The 23,347-nt window shown below is 37.0% G+C and overlaps 1 protein-coding gene across 5 annotated transcripts in view; it reads right to left on the bottom strand.

Annotated features, from left to right (window-relative positions):
- Positions 1–23,347, bottom strand: part of DIO2 (iodothyronine deiodinase 2) — a 253,391-nt gene that overhangs the window by 11,617 nt on the left and 218,427 nt on the right. For 3 of the 5 annotated variants that reach the window (XM_079914648.1, XM_079914645.1, XM_079914649.1), the window contains exons 5-6: positions 8,001–8,185; positions 3,270–3,544 (exon numbers count right to left, since the gene is read on the bottom strand). In XM_079914648.1, the coding sequence (XP_079770774.1) occupies positions 3,270–3,491 (222 nt within the window). In that variant the 5' untranslated portion in view covers positions 3,492–3,544; positions 8,001–8,185. The remainder of the gene's footprint in view (positions 1–3,269; positions 3,545–8,000; positions 8,186–23,347) is intronic. The other 2 variants (XM_079914646.1, XM_079914647.1) reach the window with 1 other exon arrangement.

Here is a 23,347-nt window from a genome sequence, read left to right as displayed (position 1 = left end):
GGATGCAGTGTTAGATGCAATGACACTGACTAGGGAAAACTTAAATAATAAACATCTGTTATACACCTCAGTCTCTCACAAAATTCAGTAGATTTTCTTTTTCCTCCAAATCTTGCATGGACCTCCCTCTAACCAAACCCAAACTGTCTTTAAAGGCTTCCCTATAAAGTTAATTTTAAATCCCATTCAACATTTTAATGAAGAAGGGTTTTTTGTTTTATTTTGTTCTAATTTGTTTACATTTCTTTGTTGCCTCTTGTAGGAGCCAAACACAGGCACAGCGCTTTTACTGCACTTTCTCTAAATAGCTTCCCAAGTATCTGCCATTCAACAACCGGGAGAATTGGAAATGACATGCCTCATCGTATGGCGTGTGCACATGCCTCACCCTGCAAAACTCCGTTTCTGGGGGTGGCAGCCTCAAAATAACGCAAGTCAGGATTGTGAAACACTGTGATGCCGTCTCAAACAGAGACTCCTCCAGTGTGTCTCTAGACAGGGCTACACCCAAAGGCAGTGGCACAGGTGACAGTAGCATTTGGGGAAGTGATTCAATCTGTTTCACAGATTCTGAGTGACCCTCAAGTGCCACCACAGCCGCGAACGCCCGCCCTTGCTACACTTGGAGACAGAAGGAGACCTAAACTCAGTGCAAGCTGTGTTCACCATGCTTCCATCCATCACACACCCAGTCCAGCCTTATCTCTGGACATATGGGTTCTTGTGTTGCTTCTTCTCCTGGAAGCTATTATATAAGTCATAAAAGCAAACATAATAATGTCAGTCATGAACTTGGTCACTAATCAAATCAGTAGACAGAAACAATACAGGAGAAGAATACACGAACCGTGTGCAAAAAGGAAAACAAATTACTCATCCTTCTCAGTCTCTCAGCGTAGGGATAACGAAATATTGCAACACAATGAAACACTATACATTGGTGAAAAAATAAACAAATGATCAAGTTTATTAGAGGCATTTGTTTCCTTTTCCCTTTTTATTTCAATAAGCTGCTTAATAGGAGAAACGACCTCACTTAATATTTGTGGGTAACATCAACCCCCATATTTTATGTGAGAATATACATGCATACAGGTAAAATTCTCCAAAGCAGTGCCTTTTCTTTTATAGGCAGAAGTCACTTGTCTTTGCAAAAAGTAAGAGTTTAATATGCTGAGACCAAATAACTGACATTGCCCTGTTATCTCCTAACACCTATGAAATACAGGTATAGATGAGGGAACTTCCTAATTCATAACATGCCTGACATACTTGTGCATGCACACCCCACCCTCCCCCAAATTCTCTACCCCCAGAACAAAATGTGAACATTTCACATTCAGCGTATGCATTTGTGGAAATGAAATGATCATCTCAGTATGTCCTTCCCACATCTCCCATTCACCCCATGTACATAATATAAAGTGAGTTTTTACTGTTAGAACTTTGAGCATCGTTTCGAACTATTATAAAGAAATTTTCACTTACTAAGAAGAGCTCTTACTATGTTCCTGTCTTTAGGACAACAAATGCCAACCTTCTGCAGGTTGCTCTCAATAACAAAGACATGTACTGTAGGAACACTTCCCTAATCCACCATGAGTATTCTCGTCTTGAACACTTATTTGATTTTCAATGGAAGGATCCTACTCTGGATTCCTTGCTACTAGAAATTACTTCTTTTCCATTCCTGGTGCATAGATTTTTTTTTTAAATTTTTATTTTATATTGGAGTACAGTTGATTAACAATATTGTGCTAGTTTCAGGTGTACAGCAAAATGATTCAGTTATACAAATACGTGTATCTATTCTTTTTCAAATTATTTTCCCATTCAGGTTATTACAGAGTGTTGAGCAGAGTTCCCTGTGCTGTCCAGTAGGTCCTTGTTGGTTATCTGTTTTAAATATAGCAGTGTGTACATGTCAATCCCAAACTCCCAATCTAACACTTCCCGCCCACCCTACCCCCCTTGGTAAGCATAAGTTCCTTCTCTAGACTTATTTTTCTAGTATTTATTTATGGAGGACTCATTCTCCTTCCCCCTCTTATTCTGAGTTTTCCGGCTCTGTTTCTGAGATATTGCCTGCCTATAGTACACCACTTCACTAGCTCCCATATTCTTCTCAAACTCCCTTCCTGGCATCTCGGACAAGGTCTCTCAATACTGTTAGGGAAAACCAAGAATGTCTGCTTTGATACTAGCTTTTGCCAGATGAGTCAATTCTTCCTAAGCCCAGGGACATTCAGGAGTCCCACGGGCACAGGGAGAGACAGCAAACTGACAAAGGACCAGTGCCCTTTCCTCTTTGCCCCTTAAGAAGATCTGAGCTGAGGATGCGTCACCATCTCCAAACAGCATGCTTCACTTAGAAACAAAGATCACTCTGGTTTTGAAAGGGCAGCCCCTGGGACGCAGCTTCTGCAGGTAAGTGAGGCGACTGCTACAGTGTTCCAGGCACCAGTTATAAGAGCTTTGAGATTGCCATGAACCATAGATTTATCTGCTCTTTCTAAGACAACTTACTTAACTTTTGAGAAATAAAGCAAATGTGGTTTCTCTAACAAAGTCTGGATTTTTGACAGCTAGTTCTCAGATCTTTCTTCTTCAAACAGATATCTAGTAAGTCCAGACTCAGTGCCTAATAACTGCTTCAAAAGGTTCTAATCCAAATCAAGGTAGATGATGGTGCACACAGGCTTGCTCTCATTAACTCTTACTTCTACCAGAAACGAAGCAGCCACTCTGCTAAATGATACCTGCTGTTATTATTTTGTGAAATCTTGCCAGCTTCCTGAGAGTTTTGAGTGGTGTTTTCTTTTTTTCTTGCTTTTTAATGCCTACCCATTGAACTGTCTTTCCTAATGCACCTCACATAGCCTTTCATCAAGCAAAAAATGCCAGTTCGTGACAAGAGCAGAATAAATGCAGCCGTCTGCCCTCCCCCAACACTTTCTGACTTTTCTCAAAGTTATTCTACAGGCACCAATACCTCCCACTCCAAAGTCACAGCAAGCCATTAACGACCCTTATTAGGAAGACTCCTTCTCAGGTCACGCAGTCACTGTGACTTAATACCTGTCATCCCCAGATCTACTGTGTGTGACAGGTGTAGAGAGCAGACACAGGAGCAACCTTGAGCATAACCGCTAGGCCCCCAAATAGGGCTGCACCGTTCTCACTCCAGTGCTCCAGCTGGCACCCGGCCCCCCACATTCCAGCCCCTGCCCCGGCCGCCCTGCGGAGAAGCCCCTCTCGGCGCAGCTCACCTGTTTGTAGGCATCGAGAAGGAAGCTCTTCCAGATGCAGCGCATCCCCTCTGAGGTCAGCATGCGCCTCCACTCCCCGCGAGTGGACTTGGAGCGGCTCAGCAACAGCACCACGTGCTTGAGGAGAACGACCGAGTCATAGAGCGCCAGGAAGAGGCAGTTGGAGAAAAAAACTGGCAGAATCTGCAGTGTGATCAGCAAGTCTACGCTGAGGATGCCCATCTTCTCTGCCTCCTGGGTCAGTTGCCTTGTGCGCTCTGGTTCCCCTTCACCCTCTTATTTAAAAGGGGGGTGGTGATTGAGGGGGTGGGGGAGGGGAGGGGGGAGGTTGGGGGTGGGGGGAGAGGGAGAAAAACTAAATTAAAAGGAAGCCCAAGTTGTCTCCTTTTTCAAAGAAGCAGAAATGGCAAGACCAAGTCCAGTCTCTCCAGCCCAGCAGTTGGAGTGTGCCCATCAATTCATTCAATTCGGAGCTGCTGCTTTTTTTTTTTTTTTTCAGGATTTAAGATGTTAAAAAAAAAAAAAAAAAAAAAAAAACTGGCGTACCCGTCCCTAATCCAGTTACCCCTCTCAGAGTCGGTTAAAGACAGGCAGTTCTACTTTCATTTCCAAGCACCTATGAGACTGTGGCAGAGATTGCAAAATTTTCTTTAGCTTTTCATTGTCTCTATGTTCAGAAACATAGCCTGTTTCTTTCTAGAATTGCCAGAGTTTTTAAAATGTGCTTTAAGGGTAGTTTTTTCCCTTCTTTACTCCGTTTACACACACTTTCTGTTCTCCTTCTCCCAGCCTGTCTCACTCTCTCCCTTCCTCAGGAGCGACTGACTGACTTCTCTCTTTTTCCTCACTCCCTCTGGCTTTTCCTTCGTGCTATCTGTCTGTGGTGCAAAGTGCCTCTCTCTGCAGCCCAGTGAGTCTCCCTGAAGCCTTTTATACATTCCCTGGCTAATTGCTGCAATAGAGAAATGAAAGCCTAATCTTGGTAAAGATCTTGACGTCATTGAGAAAGAGGGCTTTACTTTGGCCAGGACTGCAGTGAATAGAAAAGCAAAACTCGGCAACTTTTTTTTTTTTTTTTAGGAGGTGGGGTGGGGGGCAGAGGGACAGTGGAATTTTGCTTTGTGATTTAAAGAGAGAGAGGGAAAAATATTAATACCTTTGAGGGTTTTCAGGAAATGCTCCCAAACTTTGGGGAAAGTTACTTAATACAATGTGTAGATTGACAGGGAAACTCTCTCTCCTCTGATTATTATTATTGTTATTGTTTATTTATAAGGGGTTTGGGAAAGAAAGGATCCTGCAAGGCGAGTAGAAAAGAGGAAGATTAATCGTAGATGGTCTCTGTTCTATTTCTTGGAAGATGTGAATGCTTACCTTTCATCTTTACACCTATATACTATGACTGTCTCCCGTCAGATTTGTGACCTAAGCTCTTTAAATATTTTTGAGTCATAACCTTATTTAAGAAAATCCAAAGTGAATTGTGAGGTGGAAAACTTTTAAACTCTTTGAGTACCACCACAGCACTTTTCTAAAGCTTCTTGTTGAAAATTAGTACAAGTTTTCTTTTTAGTTTTACTGAAGCTTCCAATGAAAAAAAGAAAAAAAAGAAAATCTTCTAGACATGAAAGTAGCTGGGTGACCAGACCTTCTTTTAGTTCCATTTTGCCTATATGCAGATTACATAAAATTTTTATTAAGTGGCATTAAGCAAAAGGATAAGAAATAAATTCTTTATAAGAGAACTCTTTAATTTCTGCAATTGCCCTGCTTCTGTTAACCTAGCCCCTAAGAGACCTGACACTTTAATGAACCTTCTTTTTGCTTGAAAAAAAAAATGTAATTAAATTTGTAAGTGGTTAAGAGCAGACTTTGAATTGGCTCAAGAGTCACACTGACCATTGCTCAGTGGCTTGCCTCTCCCACTAGCCTCCAAAACTGACAGGTACTTAGGCAGACAATGCTTTGGCAGAATGCCACGGCCCCCATCCCGGTCTAGTTTTCCTTCCTCACTTACCTAACAGATCACCTCTAGGAATTATGTTTTCTTGGAAGAAGGAGTGGCAAGTACAGACATTGGGGTGGAGATATAGAATGTAAATTGAAAATTAATTAGCTGACTTCTTCGTGCTCACGGAGCTCTCATTAAGCATGAGTTAAGCAGTGGGTGCAAATATATGGTCAGTACATTTCTGTGTTTTGTCCCTGTGGTTAAAACCTGCAAGATCAGAGAACTAATTTAAAAGCCTAGAGTAGGGGTCATTAACTGGTGGCCCCATGGGCCAAATTCTGCATGCATATGCATTTTATTTGCTTGGCACAGTGCTTTTTGCCTTTAATAAAATAATTGAATGAGAGTGCCTTTCGGTTCCGAGAGACCAGAGTTTCCTGTCGGCTTTGTTCGCTGCTATCTCTCAGCAGTTAGAACCATGCCTGGCATGTAGTAAGTGCAAGGAAGGTGTCCTGAATGGATAAATGGGCCAGGCATGCATTGCTCCACACCAGGGGCACCATTCACATACCATATGTTGTGACCATGACTGGGGTACCCCAGAATTGTGTGCATCCTGGTGGACTTGGGTGTGGCCCTCCCCACTGACACAACCCTCACCATTCCCTATTGTCCTAAAAACCTGATTCCTTCATTTTTATCATCAGTTTAGCCCATGACAAGTTTTGGATTTGCATCCCATGGACTAAATTTTTAGAGAAGACTTCAAAGCCTAGAAAAATGAACATAAACCACATAGAAAAATATTTTTCCTATGACTAGCATACATTGTTAGCAAATGATATTATTTGTATACATAATATATATTTACTCCATTCATTCTCTCAGTCTTCTCCTTGTGGAAAAAAAAAAAGGACAAAAAAGGGAGGTGGCAACATGGTATTTTAACTGGTATAGATGGGAAAGCTACGGTGCCAGACGGAGTGCCAGCCAACAACGACAGAAGAAGGTGTGGACTCAGGAAATGACACTTCCACTCACCGCCCAAGCCTTAAAATCTCACCCCTTCTCAGACATTCATTTTGCCCTGTTTGAATTAAACCAGTGCTCCTTTAAGGTAGAGATTTCTTGGCAGCTATAAACCAATTCTCCCTCACTTGTCATTTGCTTTCAATGAGAGGCGTATGTTTGGAAATGGCAAGACAAGGAGGAGGATTGGTAGAGAATCAGAAAAAATGCCTTCTTTTTAAATGCAAAGTTCAAGGCACGTGCAGACTACAAATGGTTATAAATCAAAATTTTTTTCTTTTTACAAAGTCAGAAGTGTTTGAGAGGTTTTTTTTTTTAAAAAAAGAAGAACAAATTGGCAGATAGCCAATCTGATTGTGACATTTCTCAGATTTCTTCTGTCATTTTCTTTAAATGAATGAATAAATAAATCACAAAACCGAGAGCCTTTCTTTTACTTGTTAGACAGTCTGTCCAATCTAGAAATTACATTTCTCCAAAGCTGTTTCTCTTTTTATACATGATTCACAACTGCTTGTTCTAATTATTAATAATATTTAGCACTTTATAGCACTTTGATCTTCAAGTAATTTTATACCAATTAAGTAACAAAAACAACCCATAAGGTGATAGAGTATGATTTGTCCCATCATGTAAATGAGAGAAAGTAGATCATCAAGGTTGTAAAGTCAGAGCTGGTGTTGGGATATTTTTCCCAACTCTAAACCTCAATGCTTTTCCTATATGACTATTTTATTGGTCCTGGTCGTGACTCTGAGAATGAAAACCCTTGCCCAAAGGATATCTGGGATTTCACATTTGTTTAATATTGCCCCAATTCAAGCTCCTGGTTCCATTTGAAAGGCTTGGATATCTTCTTGGTCATGTAAGTGTTCTTAGCAATCAACACTGTAACACTGTAATGAGTTAAATGCAAACCAATGTGTGGTATGTTGGTTGAATTTCCCCACACAATGCTGTACACAGGTTTTAAATTCCAAAGAGAGGTAGCCTAGAGAAAAATGCTTTAGGCTTTTTAATAAGAACAGAACCACTGTAAAATTGTTTAATTTTTTTCCCTTTTCATAGTTTGAGAGCAGCATGTCGTACCATAGCGTCCTTCCGTTTGGAAAAATAAGCATATGAGTGATAAGGCTTCCTTTGGTCCACTTTTTGACTCTTAAATTTAGATTAAGAAAATGAAGTTGGATAACCTGAAAGCACACCTGGAGATTTCAAGGATGGAAGCTACCACTACTCTTTCCTTACTGTTATCTGAAGGCAGCAAAGGGCATTCAAGAACACTACGGAATTCATGCTGTGGATTTTCAAGTGGTCTTAGTTTCATAAAATTTTATTCCTTCCAATTCAAGTGATTTGCTAAATATAATTTTTGAATGGAGATTAAATTTTACTTTAATAAAAACTTGTCTAATAAATATATTATAAATCCAATAATGTCTGGTCAGGACAGGTGCATTGATTCTGGGTTTGGAAATATGACTGCCGTACATATAACGCCCTGCCCCCCACCCAAATAGTGCGCCTCTTACCAGAGAAGGAAATCACAAACTGTACAACCTCCCATATCTAGTGACCCCTGACTGTGCTGAGAGTGAGTTATAATGAAGGGTTTACACCACAACTACTGAATCACTCAAAATTCCCTGTGGGCCCATCCATTCTACAAACACAGCCATGTTCCCTGCCCCGTGATGAAAGGAGAAGCTCAATGGATAAAACAGACAACCCCAGAGTAAACTCTGACACACCTTGAGCAAAGCAGCTTAGGGCTGGGGTCGAGAAGGCGGACGCTCTGGGTGGTATGAGAATTCTATCCCAACAGCCCAGCCGTTCTTAGGTCCCTTTGCAAGCCCTGGCAGAGAGCGCGGTCTGAGGTGTTAATGCATTCTTCCCTCAGGAACTGCTGCTGCTCTTTTTTCTTCCAGGCCACCTACTGGCAAAACAGAGAAGGAAAAGAAAAGGGAAAACACAGGAGGAGGGGAAAGCAGAAATGGAGAGAAGGAAGATGAGGAGGGTGGAGAGGAGAAAGAGGAATGTAGAAAAAAGGAGGAGATTCGATGAATTGCCTGCAGAGGCTGCCAGCCAGAGAGCCAATTAATGCCAATTGTGGCAATGCTTTTTGTGAAGAAGACAGCTGTCCAGAAACTGGATGGATGCCAGCACCGCATTTCACAGTGGCCACTGAACAGCTGTTAAGAGACAACAGCCTTCATTTGCTATTGACCTGATCTAGATCTAAACTGATGGCCAGTCCCCAACCCACCTGGTCAAACCTCTTTAGGTGCTATGAGGCTCTCTGAGTGTTAGTTTTGAGACTAGTTTATTAACCTCTAGAGACAGCAGGGTTGGATGGAGGGTAGTGGAATAGATGAGAAGAACACTCTGTAAAGTTATACATGGTGAATTCCTTCAGGACAAAAAGCCCTCAGAAGGAACAAATTGAACTCACCCTCTCTTTTCCAAAAATTTGACTCAACATCCTCATTCTCCCTAAATCCTTGACCCAATGCAATAGACCAAAAGAAACAAGGGAACATAATCAAAATCAGTCATCATTTTTGGAACAACTTTTCCTCTACTTTGTTTCATTCCACAGCTCATAGGAAACCACCAGATGATATTAAGTTTTAAAATAAAGTAGGTCATACTTTATAAATGGTTTTATAGTAGCTTTTAAAAAAAATCCCTTATATATCACCACACTCATACGCTGAGTACATGAACACAGAACACGACAAAATGTATTAACATACACGCCAGTTCATGCCATTCCAGAAGTAATAATGTAGCTTGTTCCCACTGAGAGCAAAGGATGCCACACCACCTCTCTTAAGAATCAGTAGGTACTAATGCACAGAGGAAATATTCTATTCCAAGCTCAGTGGAGATGGTGAAGCTAATAGAATTAACTGTAGCATGAAAAATCCATGTTTGATATGGGGGTAAGATACCTTCAATGAGGATGATTGTACAATGAGATATGCTACCAAGGGAGGTTATGGAAATGTTATCAGTGGACCTATTCTCAAGGTAAAGAGGGAAGCCCATAAGATAATCTCTCAAAACCTTTCAAGCCTCTGGTGCTATTAAGGTAATAGTTAAGAATAAGTTAATATATAACACATACATAAAACCGTCCAACTGGGCTAATGGCAGAATACCATAATCATAAATTATTGCTCCATGCCCATTTCAATTTTGAAGACTAATTTTTTGTACAATTAAGTGAATCCTTATGCTTTTCTAAGGGAGAGTAGATGAGATGAGAAGACAACTCCTTAGATGTCTTCTAAGGAGAAAATATAAGACGTGAAATTCAAATCTATTTTTAAAATTCAGCCTCATTTATTAGATGGACCCTGGTATCTTTTATCAAGACACAACTACTTAGCTAAATGATTATTTAAAAAATAGATGTATACAAATTCCTGAATAGTCTTATTTTGTTTTCTGAAGGGAATTTTCTATCATGTTTTGAGGACTCAACATCTGCCTTCCCAAAATAGAAACAATACTCTTTATGATTGTTGTATTAGTAATGAGCTAAATGATACACAAATCTAAGACCTCAAATTCCTCAGAGCATAATCTCTATTGCTTCCTGGTAAATGTTAAATAACACCAGCTTACTCAAAAATTGGCATTCACCTCCTATCAAGAGATGTCTTATTCTGACAATCATCTGACTCAATCTATTTCTGGGGCCATACAGGTCCGTATGACCAAAAGCAAACCCCTGAACTGATTTCTCTACCTATAAAATGGAGCTAAAGATGTCTTCCCACATTTATCTCAGGTTGGTGGCTGAGATAGTCATAACATAGTCATGCTTTTAAGAAACTTAGTCTTTTTTAAAAAAATGCTCAAAATAAAAAGCAATCTTGGATGATGTTTATTCAGACCTGCCAATGTCAATAGATTCCCTCTAATAAAAACTTCTTTGGATAAAAAAAGTTCCTGGCAGGTCAGATCTGATTTTAGTATTAATTACCTACCTGCTCTACCTGACTTTAAGGAAATTTTGGTTACTTCGTGGAAAACAGGAAAGATTACCTGTAATTGGGGATGTTAGAAATGGGCAAATTTTGCCTAAAGAATGATAATAATCAACCTGAATGTTTGCCCAAACTCAAAGCTGAACTGAACCTGCTCGAGAGCCCTCTAGAAAAGCATGAAGTTAACGATAAATTATTCACCACGTCACACTCCTGCACCTTCCATGATTCTAGGGAGAATAGAAAGAAAAGCTGCCCAGATACTTCCGATCCTAGAAAACAATTGTTCTCCTAAGTTTCCTGGACCAGAATTGGATAGATAAATGTTCAATAACAAAGGAGGAAAACCACTGACATTTTAGTGGATAACGTGCTTGTCAAATTGAAGGCTTAACAAAAGTCAATGGCTGCCAATATGTGTGGTACTATTTTGTTTTATTCATCCTACACAGAAACATGTCCCTACTATCCAGAACTGTGGTCTCAAAAGAGCTATCAAAGCTATTAGTTTTCTTGTGTGACAAAATGACTCTTCCAGAAGGAATTAGTAGGCTTTGCGTGTTGGGAGGAGACAGGAGGCAAAGCGAAAAGATGGAAGACAGAGCTGGATTTAGAATAAATGTAATAAATATTGGGGGGGGGGGGCAGTGCATAATCAATAGCATTTGATTCCTTGATCACAACAGATGTATATTGGGAAAAACAGAAACATAAAGAATGTAGAGGTTCAAGGAAAGGATGTGAAATTGGAAGTCAGTGGGCAAAATACTTTGTTTTTCTATATGCAGCCCCCAGCGAAAGGATATGGGAAATGGGAGAAAGGGGATAGGAAAAAGTCAAAGACATTTGCTTACCTTGTGAAATTAGCTCAAGTTCACTCAAACGATTAGCCACGATGACATTTATTCAGTTAGCCATCCTCTTAAAACAGACATTTACTGAAACCTACAAAGAGCTAGTCATTGTACTGGGCATTGAAAAGGATCCCTGGGTCTCAATCAAATTCAGAGTCCAGTAGGGGGAGACAGATATGTAAACCAAAGACGGCAACTCAACAGTCTAGGGGCTATAATAGAATTGCAGCATACAGTATGGTATAAAGGAAAAATTAGCCAATTCTATGTGGGATAAGAGTCAAGGAAGAGTTAATGAAGAATATACACAGGCCCCACTAAATATAGTTCTGCAAAATCTAATTTAGAGATGTGGCCTTTGTTAATGGAACAAGCTTTAAACAATGTTTTCATATACATCCATGTTTGTAATATTTTATCATCAATCTCTACTAGAGGGACTTACATAGTATTTTTTGACTCTGAAACATAAGTTGTTTAGGAATCAATAACCTTTTCTTGATAAACAATAAAGCTGTTATAGCTACACATAATGAAAAAAGTTTGCTTAGAACTTTGTTTTGACAGATCCTATCAGTAACAAAAAGAAACAGGGACCTGGGTATATCCTTTGATTTTCAATTGACAGGAAGTTACTATGTACAAGTTCAATCTTAACATCTTAATGTTATGGATATACCATGGAAGCTGGGAAGCACTTCTTGGCAGTGCTGTTCACGTCTAGTTAAAGAATACCTCAGTGACAGGCATAGCAGTGACCAGAACAATTCCAGTTCTCCATGACCACACTTACATGATTTCAAGGCATTCATTTCATTTTTAGGTTCTCCAGGTACCTCACCAGGGAAGCTAATAAAGCACATTAAGCTTCCAAATTAGTGACTATTGAACAATGTAGGCTTTAAACTGCTACAGGGAAAAATGGGTCCAGAAACTCAGAATGACTTTAATCCAAATTTTCAGTCTTTCTGTTCTTTTCAGTCTATAGCTTAGAGTACCTCTCTTGATTCTTTATTTGTGATTTTTATTACCTTTGACCTCTCATGACGAATCACCCTGACAATGTACAGAAAGCAGGGTTAGAAACACTGAGGATGTTTACTTGCTGGGAAAATTTATGAGCTAGTTCAAGAATGATGTGGAAATCAAGATTTTATGGAAATAGGTATATTTGTGAAATGCAGAACCTCTGGTTTAGGTGCACAATGAACATTCTTATTTCCATATTTAGAGTATAAACTCCTCCTGGGAAATAGTTAAATCCTGGGATTTGAAAACAGTGTTTATTATGGGAAAATTCAAACACATGTAAATGTAGAGTGATAAGAATAAGGAACCCTCATGTACCCATCAGCCAGTTCAACAAATATGAACTCATGACCAATCTTGTTTCATTTCCACCCACTTTCCTGCTTCCCATGTAATTATGCAGGACATTCCAGTCAAGATTTTTGATTCTCCCAAAACATCTACAATGTTTTTTTGACTACAGAAAGCATCATATAAATTAGCTAGCTAACTGATATTCTCTTGTCTCTATCTTTTTAATCACTGACACATCTGTCAAGCCACTAAGGAAGAAATGTAAAATAGACATTCCTCCCCATTATTTCTGAGCTTAAATCCAATCTTTCATCTGAGTACCCTTGTGCTACAGTGATGGGTGTTGTAAAAAAAATGCATACATACATTGATAATAAAACTATAACATTTTTCATAAGTTACTGAACCACAGTCATTTCCTTTTTTCATTCATTTTTGATTGTATGCAGTACACATGCTGACTCAGAGTGAGATTGCATTTTAAGTTACAAGGTGGTCTCAGTTTACTCATTTGCATCCACCCCCAAATGCAAGGTATGACATGAAATTGCCTGCTAGGTCATAAGAATCTGACAATTCTGACAGAACAAAAGCTTATGATAAGAATTCATGGAGGTGATCAATGACAAGCTAATGTGTTTCTTGATGTGAAATTTCTAATAGTGAAACTTCATTGATACAAGAATATAAAAAAATTAATATAAAAACAAACATCACATGAATATAAAATTTAACTTCTTTGTGAAACCCATAATAATAGGTCTGTATGCCTAATTCCCTAAAGTTATTCTTCCTTGAGTCATCAAACATTCCCTAAACAGAATAATCTCTTCCATTAGAGATCTGGCATCTTCTCAGCTACTTAGAATTCCAGAACAACCCCCAGCCCCAAAAGTGATGAATAGATGTTTTGCAGTGTTTTATGGAAAATATAATACCTTTCTATTTTATACCATATAATACCATATTACTGATCACTAAGAAGAAGGTGGAGGGGAGGAGGGGAGAAGGACGTGCATCTATTTGATTCTCTGTATTTTCTCCTACAGGAAGTATAAAATTTTACCTGATGCTATTCCAGAATAGTGTACTTGCATATGCATGTCCATTAAATTCTGTAGGTGTGCTTTGCTATATTGGAAAACATATTCAAATAATAAATCTCAATAAATGAAAATGAGTTTCTTTTCCTACAGTACATAAAAATGCCAGGGCAATCTGCTTTCCATGCTCAGACACCAAAGAGCTAAACATTGAGTGATATCTAACTTTATGAGACACATAAAAATGAAATAAAAATGAGTAAGAAGATAAACATTAAAGACATAAACACTGTCAAACAGAAATGATGACAAAGTTTGTAACAATCTGCATTTTTCATTGCTTTCTATTTACCTAGTTTCCCCACTATGCATTTCTCTTGCTCATTTCCCTTCTTTTAATAATGTATGTTCCCATAATCGCGGATACTAAAGTAAAGGATCTGAAACAGGACTTAGTTTATATTTATCTGGAGAAATATAAGTAACTTGAAAATACAAAATTTTCCCTATATACTTGAATGTTTCATCTAGCCACTTTCATTTAATAGCGCTGGAAAATTGAGCTCCTTTTTCACAGGGGTAGTTTGCTTTGTACTATATGAAACCACCATATTCAACAGTTTTTGACCTACAAAAACAGCAATTTCATATTGTTTAACCTAATAGTATTTCAAATAGCAAAAAGTCTACAGATTGCGATTTCTCTTAAGCTACATATGGTATTTATTGGTGAAATGCATAGAAAAAAATGAAAGTATTGTTTCCATTGGTGTACCCTTGACATTATTGAAATTTTATTTTTTAAATCATAACATATTAATAATAAAAAACAAATTAATATTGTTTTTTAGTCTGGTCAGTCAATGACTCTGTCATTGGCCTAATGTAGCCCCTGGAAGAAATTACACCCTACCAATTAGTGTGTTCAGTAGACATAGCAGTTCCTTCTTCAAAATTATGATACCTAAAATGTATGTGAGAACACAGAATGTCACTATTTATAAGACCTAGTAAAACCTTTAACTAGAAAATGTTTTATAGACAATATGTTGCTTTGTTATTAAAAAATTAGATGTGCTTATTCTATAGTAATGATAGGGGGTGGTGTGGGGATGGACAGTCTAAAGTTTTGGAAGTAGAAAAGTCAACCTGAATGAAGACTGATGTTATAAAGTCAGGTTACATAACAATGGTACTCAGTTTAGCAAGAAGGGGCTTCTGTTACAGTCTAATTTTACGTATGTCCATAAAAAGTTGAAAAGGTAACTCAGATATTTCAAGTATAGAATAATTTCTTCTCTGATCATATAGTTCATGTCTGCTACTCCGAAGGTATTAGTATTAATGGGAACTTTTTAAAGACTTGATTTCTGAGTTACCATCTCAATTTGGGGGTTAATTTAGTCTGTCCCTATTGTAGACAAAGTTCAATAAGCTCCACAAAGCAGACCAAATACATTCTTTAGACACCAAGTCACTACTTTACTTCCATGATGTACCTTCATTAAATTTGTCAAACAAAATAAAGTAACAGTAAAGAAATATGGAGTATATAATAGACCACCAAGTAAGTACCCAATTATCATCTCACTTAATCCTTCTTTTATGATAATGATGATATCAACACAAACAGCACCAACAAGTAATGACAGCTGACACGTATTGAGACTTCATATATACTACTCACTCTTCTAAATGCTTTAATTGTATTAAGTCATTTAATCTTTATAACAATCTTACTGGTCTAAATACCATTATTAGGCTCACTTTGTAAGTGAGAAAACCAAGGCTCAGGGGAGGGGTAAAGCAAATTGCCAAAGGTCACAGTCTCTGAATTACAAAACCCTAATGCTAGAAGGGCTCATGAAGCACTCAATCGGTTTATCCCTCAATTTGTGTAGTAGACTAAAAAAAAGGAAAGAAACCCAAAAACCAACCAAACAAAAACCTCCCCTGCAAATGATATTAAGTCCTAATCCCTGGAACTCATAAATGTTAACTTATTTGGATAAAAGGTCTTTGCAGATGTGATTATGTTGAGGATTTTGAGATGAGAGATGGAGAAATTATCCTGGAATATCCAGGTGGGCCCTAAGTGCCATCTCATGCACCCTTTTAAAATGGAGGCAGAGGGAGATTTCACACACATACACACACGAAAAGGTAATGAGAAAAGAGAGCAAAAATAGATTTGAAGACACCAGCCTTGAAGATTAGAATGATGTGGTCACAAGCCAAGGGATGTTGACTACAAGAGGAAAAGAAAGGATTCTTCTCTAGAGCCTCCAGAGGGAGCATGACCCTACCCACACATTGATTTTTGACCCAGTGATACTGATTTCATACTCTGGCCTCCAGAACTGTGAGAAAATAAATTTCTATTGGTTAAAGCCAATTAATTTGTGGTAATCCATTATGGCAACCGTAGAGAACTAATACAGGCTGAAATTAGAATGGTTAAACTGTTGAACATAAGTTAAATGTTCTTGTTTTTAAAAACTCTAAAGATTTTTAAATTTTTTCCTTCAGTAACACACTGCAACATTTGACCATCTCACTCTTGGAAATAATTCTTTCTAATTTATAAATCATATACTTCCTTTTGCTCTGCCTTCTATAGGAAGAGATATTAGTTTATTTTTGTCCTTTATGAAAGTCCTCCATACTCTAAATGACTTCATATCACTGTTAAATTTCACAGGATGAATAATTCTCATTTATTTAGTCTCTTTATTACAGGACCAATTTCTGGTGTTAGGATTATCTTTCTGGTTTTCCTCTGAAGTCCCACTATAGTTGCAAAACTCAGAAATGGTTCCAGATTTCCAATAAACTAGATTTTTTTCAAGATCTAAGCATAATGGAGAGAGCTATGGAATGGGGTGAGTGTAGCTGTGTGATTTTCAGAATTAATAATGATCTTCAACTTATAAATACTTACATTAATTTAGTCAAAATTCCTCTAACATTAATTATTTATTCTACAAGCATTTCTATCAGTTCCACAAATTGCTTCTAGTCATCCAAATAGACTGTCAAAAATTGTTAGATAATAGCATCTGTGATTTCTATACTGAGAATTTAATCTATAAGGTACTACAACAAATTGAAACAACATATATTTACTTAGTGATGGTAGACAAGATTTTGAATAACAGAAAATACAGGGGACATCATGACCTCTAGTCCATTTATGAAAATTATAAAAATTACAGATACACTTACTTGTCCTAAGCTCTGGAAGGTTTTACACCAACCTGACTGATTACTCTGAAACCACAACTAGATTACTCTGTGATAGGATGGCCAACAGAGGTGAAGCTATCTGCACATCTACCAGATGCTAGTCGCACCACCTCACCTTAGCCCCCAAACAAAAATGTCTCCAATACTGTCAAATGTTCCCTGGGGAACAGAATCAATCTCCATTGAAAATACTGATTTAGAACAAGCATAAATAATAATTAATATAACCAATTGCTGAAATGGGATAATTTAAGAAACAAAGAGTGGAGCTAATGCCTCTTTTACATTGGTCTTGCTTTAAAGGAAATCATAAAAGTTGTAAGGCAGGCCAACAAGGACCCCCTTGAACACAAAAGATAGACTTCTTTAAAAGAACAATTGAGCGTTCATTTATTTTTGTTATTTTTCTGAGAGTTTATTTTTTAATCAGACAATTTTGTGACTGATCTCTAGCCTCCAAAACAGCTTGCTCCTGTTCCATATCTCTTCGACGTCTTAATTTAGTTTTCTGAGAATGAGGATTTTAAAGCCAATCCTTGATTGACATGGATTACACTGACATTCAGGGCAGGTGTGCATCCAGAGCAGTTCTATTCATATATGTATCTAGAGCACACAAAGGCAATGTTCCTGCATTAGATATTAACAGTTTCATTAACTTAAGTGGCCAACAGGCATATTTTTAATTCCCTGGGTGATTTAGAAGTGGAGGTAAGGAGAAAAGGATTTAGTAAAAGGCCAACTGAGATGCTTTCCCCTTGTTTCACCCCCAAATGGGATCTCTGTTCTTTCTACAGCAGAAAAAATAAAACTAAGTGATATTAGTTAAAAGACTCCCAATAGCAAAAAGGTAGCATGATCTTTAAGAGAAATAGAAACTTAGGAAGCAGATTTTCAGCCCTTTACTTTCAAAATAATAGAATATGTAAGCACAAAGAATCTTAAATCCATCAATAACAGATTTCTGTAAATGTTTGTAGAAATGACACCATCTGAGTTGCTAGAACTCTAAGAAGCTTCTACTGTGATTTCTCTTTAAATCATGTAATTTTTAAAAAATAAATTTCTTTCATTATTTATTTTTTGACTGCGTTGGGTTTTCATTGATGCACGTGGGCTTTCTCTAGTTGCGGTGAGCGGGGGCTACTCTTCGTTGCGGTGCGCAGGCTTCTCATTGTGGTGGCTTCTCTCGTTACAGAGCACTGGCTCTAGGTGCGTGGGCTTCAGTAGTTGTGGCACACGGGCTCAGTAGTTGTGGCTCGCGGGCTCTAGAGCACAGGCTTCAGTAGTTGTGGCACACGGGCTTAGTCGCTCCACGGCATGTGGGATTCTCCCGGACCAGGGCTCGAACCTGTGTCCCCTGCACTGGCAGGCGGATTCTTAACCACTGTGCCACCAGGAAAGTCCCAAATCATGTAATTTTTAAAAACATAATAGCAGGGGTCACATGATATTCTCTAGACATCTATCCCATTTGCATTAGGGTCAAAAAATTTCAACTCTGCTTTCAGAATTAAATAATCCTCACAACCCCAAAAGATAGTCTATTACAGCCTTCCTCCTATTACCAGGTGAGGGTGAAGCTTAATAGCTGGCTTTCATTTCTAATACCTTCAGCCAGCAATACATTTTTGCCCATCCTACAAAGATAATGCATGTACGAACAAATATGGGCATGTGTTTATTGTTATTGTTTTTAATCAGGCATCATTTGTGAGAGTATATAGGCAAAGTTGTTGGAACCTTCTTGTTCCTGGCATCACAGCCACTCCCTTCCAAGGCAAAGGACACAAGCCCTGCCCCAATTCTTGTACCAGCAAGTCAAGGGCTTCTGCTGAGGATCTCTTTCACAGTCATGCAAAAATGAGTACAACCTCTGTAGACTGAAAGTAGATGGGGCCAGTTCTTGTTGCATTCCTGCCCCTCCTTCTGATTAAGTGTTTTGCTCTTTTGATTGAGGAAGTTTCAGTGGGTGAGGAAGTTACTCTTCAATTGTCATCCCTTAAGAGGAAGCTGACAGTGCTAATAGTTCAAGCATGGGTTGATTGATGAGACTGTCGCAGCCTGAGAGGCTGACAATCTTTGTCACTGTCAGGATCAGTTAAGCAGTTTCACCTGCCAAAATGTAGGTCTTCCTCCCCTTCCTCCTATACTGCCCAAAAAAGAGACAGGAGCACTACTGTTACTAAAAATAGAAGTCTCATGTGATTTGAGTTTTGTTGACTTTGTAGATCCAAGGACTTTGGCTCACAAATTGGAAGAATTCTCCACCAATTTTTCTTAGTCGATAATGTTGCATAAGGGAGAATACAGGGGTAAATCAGGTTTTATGAGGCCTGAAGTTTCTATAATTTGGGAAGGCCCTCTTTAAGAAAAAAAAATACATAGTAACAAATACAAAAATTGGGTACAAAAATGAGTAGCTATTCAGAATGTCGAAAAGACATCACAACAAATTACAAATTTTAAAAGGCTGAGAAATACCACAAACATCACAAAATTCAGAAAAATAGCATGGTATTCTTTACTAATTAACTACCTGATACATTTCTTACATTTTGTGACTATTTTTTAATCACCTCTTCATAATACATCAATACTGTCATACATTTTTCTATAAAGAATAAAAGATAATAAAAAAAAAGAAAGAAAAAAAAAGTAGTTGAAGAAATAAGTACACAAAGACAACTTCATTCTGTATACATTTATTTAACTACAGGTATTATGTACCTGTCACTCCAAGTACTGTACTCTATGTTAGAGATAAAAATATGATGACAATTTGGACCTTGCCCTCTGAGGGGTCCTCATCTTAAAGATAAAGTATATAATCAAATTCACATGTGTGAAAGATGTTCCTACTTAAAAATGCATGAAATCATGAAAAAAAAAACTACAAGAAAAGATAGGTAAATATCTCTTTTGGATGAGGAATAACTAAAGCAAATAATGGAAGATAACACAAAGGAAAATATATAAATTTAAGTATATTACACTTAAATACAACTCTGCTTACAAACTACTGTCAACCAAATTAATATCAACCAACGTATTTATTGCAAAAGGAGACTAAATATAACTTCTCTATAGTTATTTAAATTAATTGAGAACATTTCTATCCATCCAGTAGAAAAATAGGCAATAGAGATGAATAGACAATGTAAGAAAAAATGTGACCAAAAAAATATGAACATATATTTAAAAGAAATAGTAATGAAAGAAATATAAATTAAATCAATTCATGATATTATTTTTCACTTATAAAATTACAAATGTTTTTTAAGACAGAAGTTAATCCTAGTGAGGGTATGTTAAGATAGCAACTCTAATATATTGTTAGTAAGAGTGTCAATTGGTATAAATATTGTAGTAGATTGAATCATGGACCCAAAGATATCTAGGTCAGAAATGAACAATTATTTCTATTTTCAAAACTATCCTAAGGAATAATCAAAGGCAAATACCATATGATATAACTTATATGTGGAATCTAAAATATGACACAAATGAACTTATCTAGGAAACAAACAAACTCACAGACATAGAGAACAGACTTGTGGTTACTAAGGGGTAGGGGGGTAGGGGAGGGAAGGACTGGGAGTTTGGGATTAGCAGATGCAAACTATTATATATATATACGTATATAATGCATGCCTTTTCCCTTGTCAGGCAGACAGGGTGACAAGCAGACCATTTTGAAGTAATTAGGAATTGAGCTGGGTGAGAGCTGGGTTGCCACTTTAAACAAAGGTGTGAGCTATTCTGTGTTCCTAATAAACCTCTCCACCTTGCAGAACTTTGACTTCTAAGTGTTGAGACACAGAAATAGTGTTTATTGGGTATTTTAGCCCAGTCTCCCTACTGTACAACCTTAGACAAGAATCCTGTGGGGAAAAATGGTGGGGAGTAAACAGCTATGCATTTAAGACTCATCCAGTTTCCAAGTAGCTATGCCATCCCTCTGTTAAAAGCTCCTGATTTCTCTTTCCCTCAGCAATGTCTGCCTGTCTGTTTTGAAACCTCAGCCTATGATCAGACTTGATAAAAGCCCTCAGAGAGAAAGATGTTTGCCAAATTTGCCCATCTAGAAGGTCTCTTCAATCTCTGGAAATTGATTCCTCTAGACCACTACACAATTATCTAATGACTTTTATATATAATATATATATAATTTTTAATTCATTCAGATTTTTCTAGTTGTTGCAGAAGAAGCAATGTTCTGCCAGTACCTTATATATCTTAAAGGAAAGTAGAAGTTCTTATAGCTATAAAATAATTTAGTTCAATTAATTTTTTTTCCATTTAGAAAACTCCATACATAGATGACTTTATAGATAAATTATACCAAATATTTAAGGAAGCAGTAATGCCAATCTTAAAAAAACTCTTCAAGAGAATAATAATAATTTAAAAAAACACTCTCCAACTCACTTTTTGGAGGCAGCATAACCTTAATATCAAACCTTACAAGAAAGGTAACTTATGACCCACACTGTAATAATTATAATGGCAAAATAAAAAAATATATAAATGAACTATTTGCAAACAAACACCGAAAGAATAATACCTCATAACCAATTGTGTTTATTTCAGCAATGTGAGGTTTATCATTTGAAAACTTATCAATATAACTTCCCACATTAATTGAAAAAGGAATAAAATCATATGACTACCTAATATATGATATGAGAAAATATATGCAAAGAAAATATTTAATAAAATTCAACAGCAATGCATAATAAAAGCTCATTGTAAACTAGCAATAGAAGAAAACTTCTTTAATCTGATAAAAAGTTATTTTAAAAAATTACAGCAAACACCCTACATAATAGTGATATGTTCTATCTGCTATCAGTAACAAAAGAAGTCTTCCCACTGTCACCAATTTTATAAAGATGTATGAGAAGTAGCAAAGAAGAAAAAAAACTGATAGGACTGTGTACATAGAAAATCAAAAAGAACCTACAGATTGAGTACAAAGTCAGTGTTTAAAAATCAGCGGTATTTTTCTAATCATCAATGAATAGAAAATGAAAGTTTATGTGACACCATCTACAATAGCATTCAGATACATTACATTTCTAGGAAATAACCTAAGGAAATATGTAAAGCATTTCTAAAGCATAGAAAAATAGGAAACATTATGGAAAAAAATAAGCAGTATCCAAGTGAGGAGCCACCAAATATTTCTGTAAAGGATCTGGTAATAAATATTCTAGCCTTTACATTCTAGACGGTCTCTGTCAGAACTACCCAACTCTACACTGTAATGCCAATTCAGAAATAGATAATAGGTGAACAAATGTGTGTGGCTGTGTGCCAATAAAACTTTATTTTCAAAAACAGGCAGAGGACTGTATTTAGTCCATGGGTTGTAGTTCACTACTTCCTGATTTAAATAATCAGAGGAAAAAATATATTAATATATAATGAAGATATAATAAAGATATGTATTCTCCTTAAACTGATCTTTACATTTAAATCTCTCACAGTCAAAATTCAGGAAGTTGAGTTCTGTCGTCGTTGCTGTTTTTGTTGTTATTTTGTTGTGGGCTTTTGGTAGACATTGGCAAACTAACTCTAAGATAAAGTAAAAACTTAAAGGGCAAAAGTTTGCCAAGACATACTTGAAGAACAGAATTAAACTACTTTGGCAGATGTTGAGACTTATTTTAAAACTCCAGTAATTAAGAGAGCATGGTATTGCCAACAAGGTATATGCCTAGATCAACAGAATGTAATAGATAGTCCATTAACACCCTTACATATAAATAAAATTGGTTCATGACAAAGATGGCAGTGCAAAACAGTGTAGGAACGATGGTCATTCCAATGAATTATTCTGGGTCTAGATATTGTAAAAGAAAATATTCCTCATATTATATAGAAAAATCAGTAAGTATACTGTAAATCCAAATGTGAAAGATAAAACAATGAAGTTTCCAGAAGAAACCATTGGGAGAATATCTTCAGTACTTTGAGGTAAAGAAATTTCTTAACTAGGACACATAAGGCACTAATGCTAAACAAAAAGACATTAGAATTAAGAAATTCTACTTATTAAAGGATACTTTAAGAGAGCAAAAATGTAACTCACTGACTGGGAGAAGATACTGTAGAGACTTAGTACACAAAAGAAGGCATCAGAATGAAAAGATGCTCAATGTTATGACACATCAGGAAAATGTAAACCAAAACCACAATAAGATATATCAGCACATACCAGCTGGGGTAGCTAAAATAAGACTGGTAACACTAAGTGTTGCTGAGAATGTGGGACACACAAAAGTCTCATACACTGCTCGTGGGTTCTAAAAGTTGAATACATATATGTCCTACTAACCAATTCCATTTTAAGGCATATTTGAAAGAGAAATAAATGTACACATACACAAGAACGTTCATAACAGCACTATTCGAGATAATCTCACATTGGAAACAACTCAAATGCTAATCAACACTAGAGTGAATAAATAATTGTGGCATATTCATTCAATGGACTATTGCACAATAATGAAAATGAATAAACCAGTGTCCCACATATAATGTGGATATATCTCACAAACATAACATGGAACAAAATAATTTGCCAGACACAAAAGAATACATATTATTTCACTTAAATAGATGTTTA

This window comes from Stenella coeruleoalba (assembly GCF_951394435.1).
Source record: "Stenella coeruleoalba genome assembly, chromosome: 2".
Lineage (NCBI taxonomy): Eukaryota > Metazoa > Chordata > Mammalia > Artiodactyla > Delphinidae > Stenella > Stenella coeruleoalba.
Note: the sequence above shows the minus strand (reverse complement) of the source record. Positions and strands in the feature narration are given on the sequence as shown.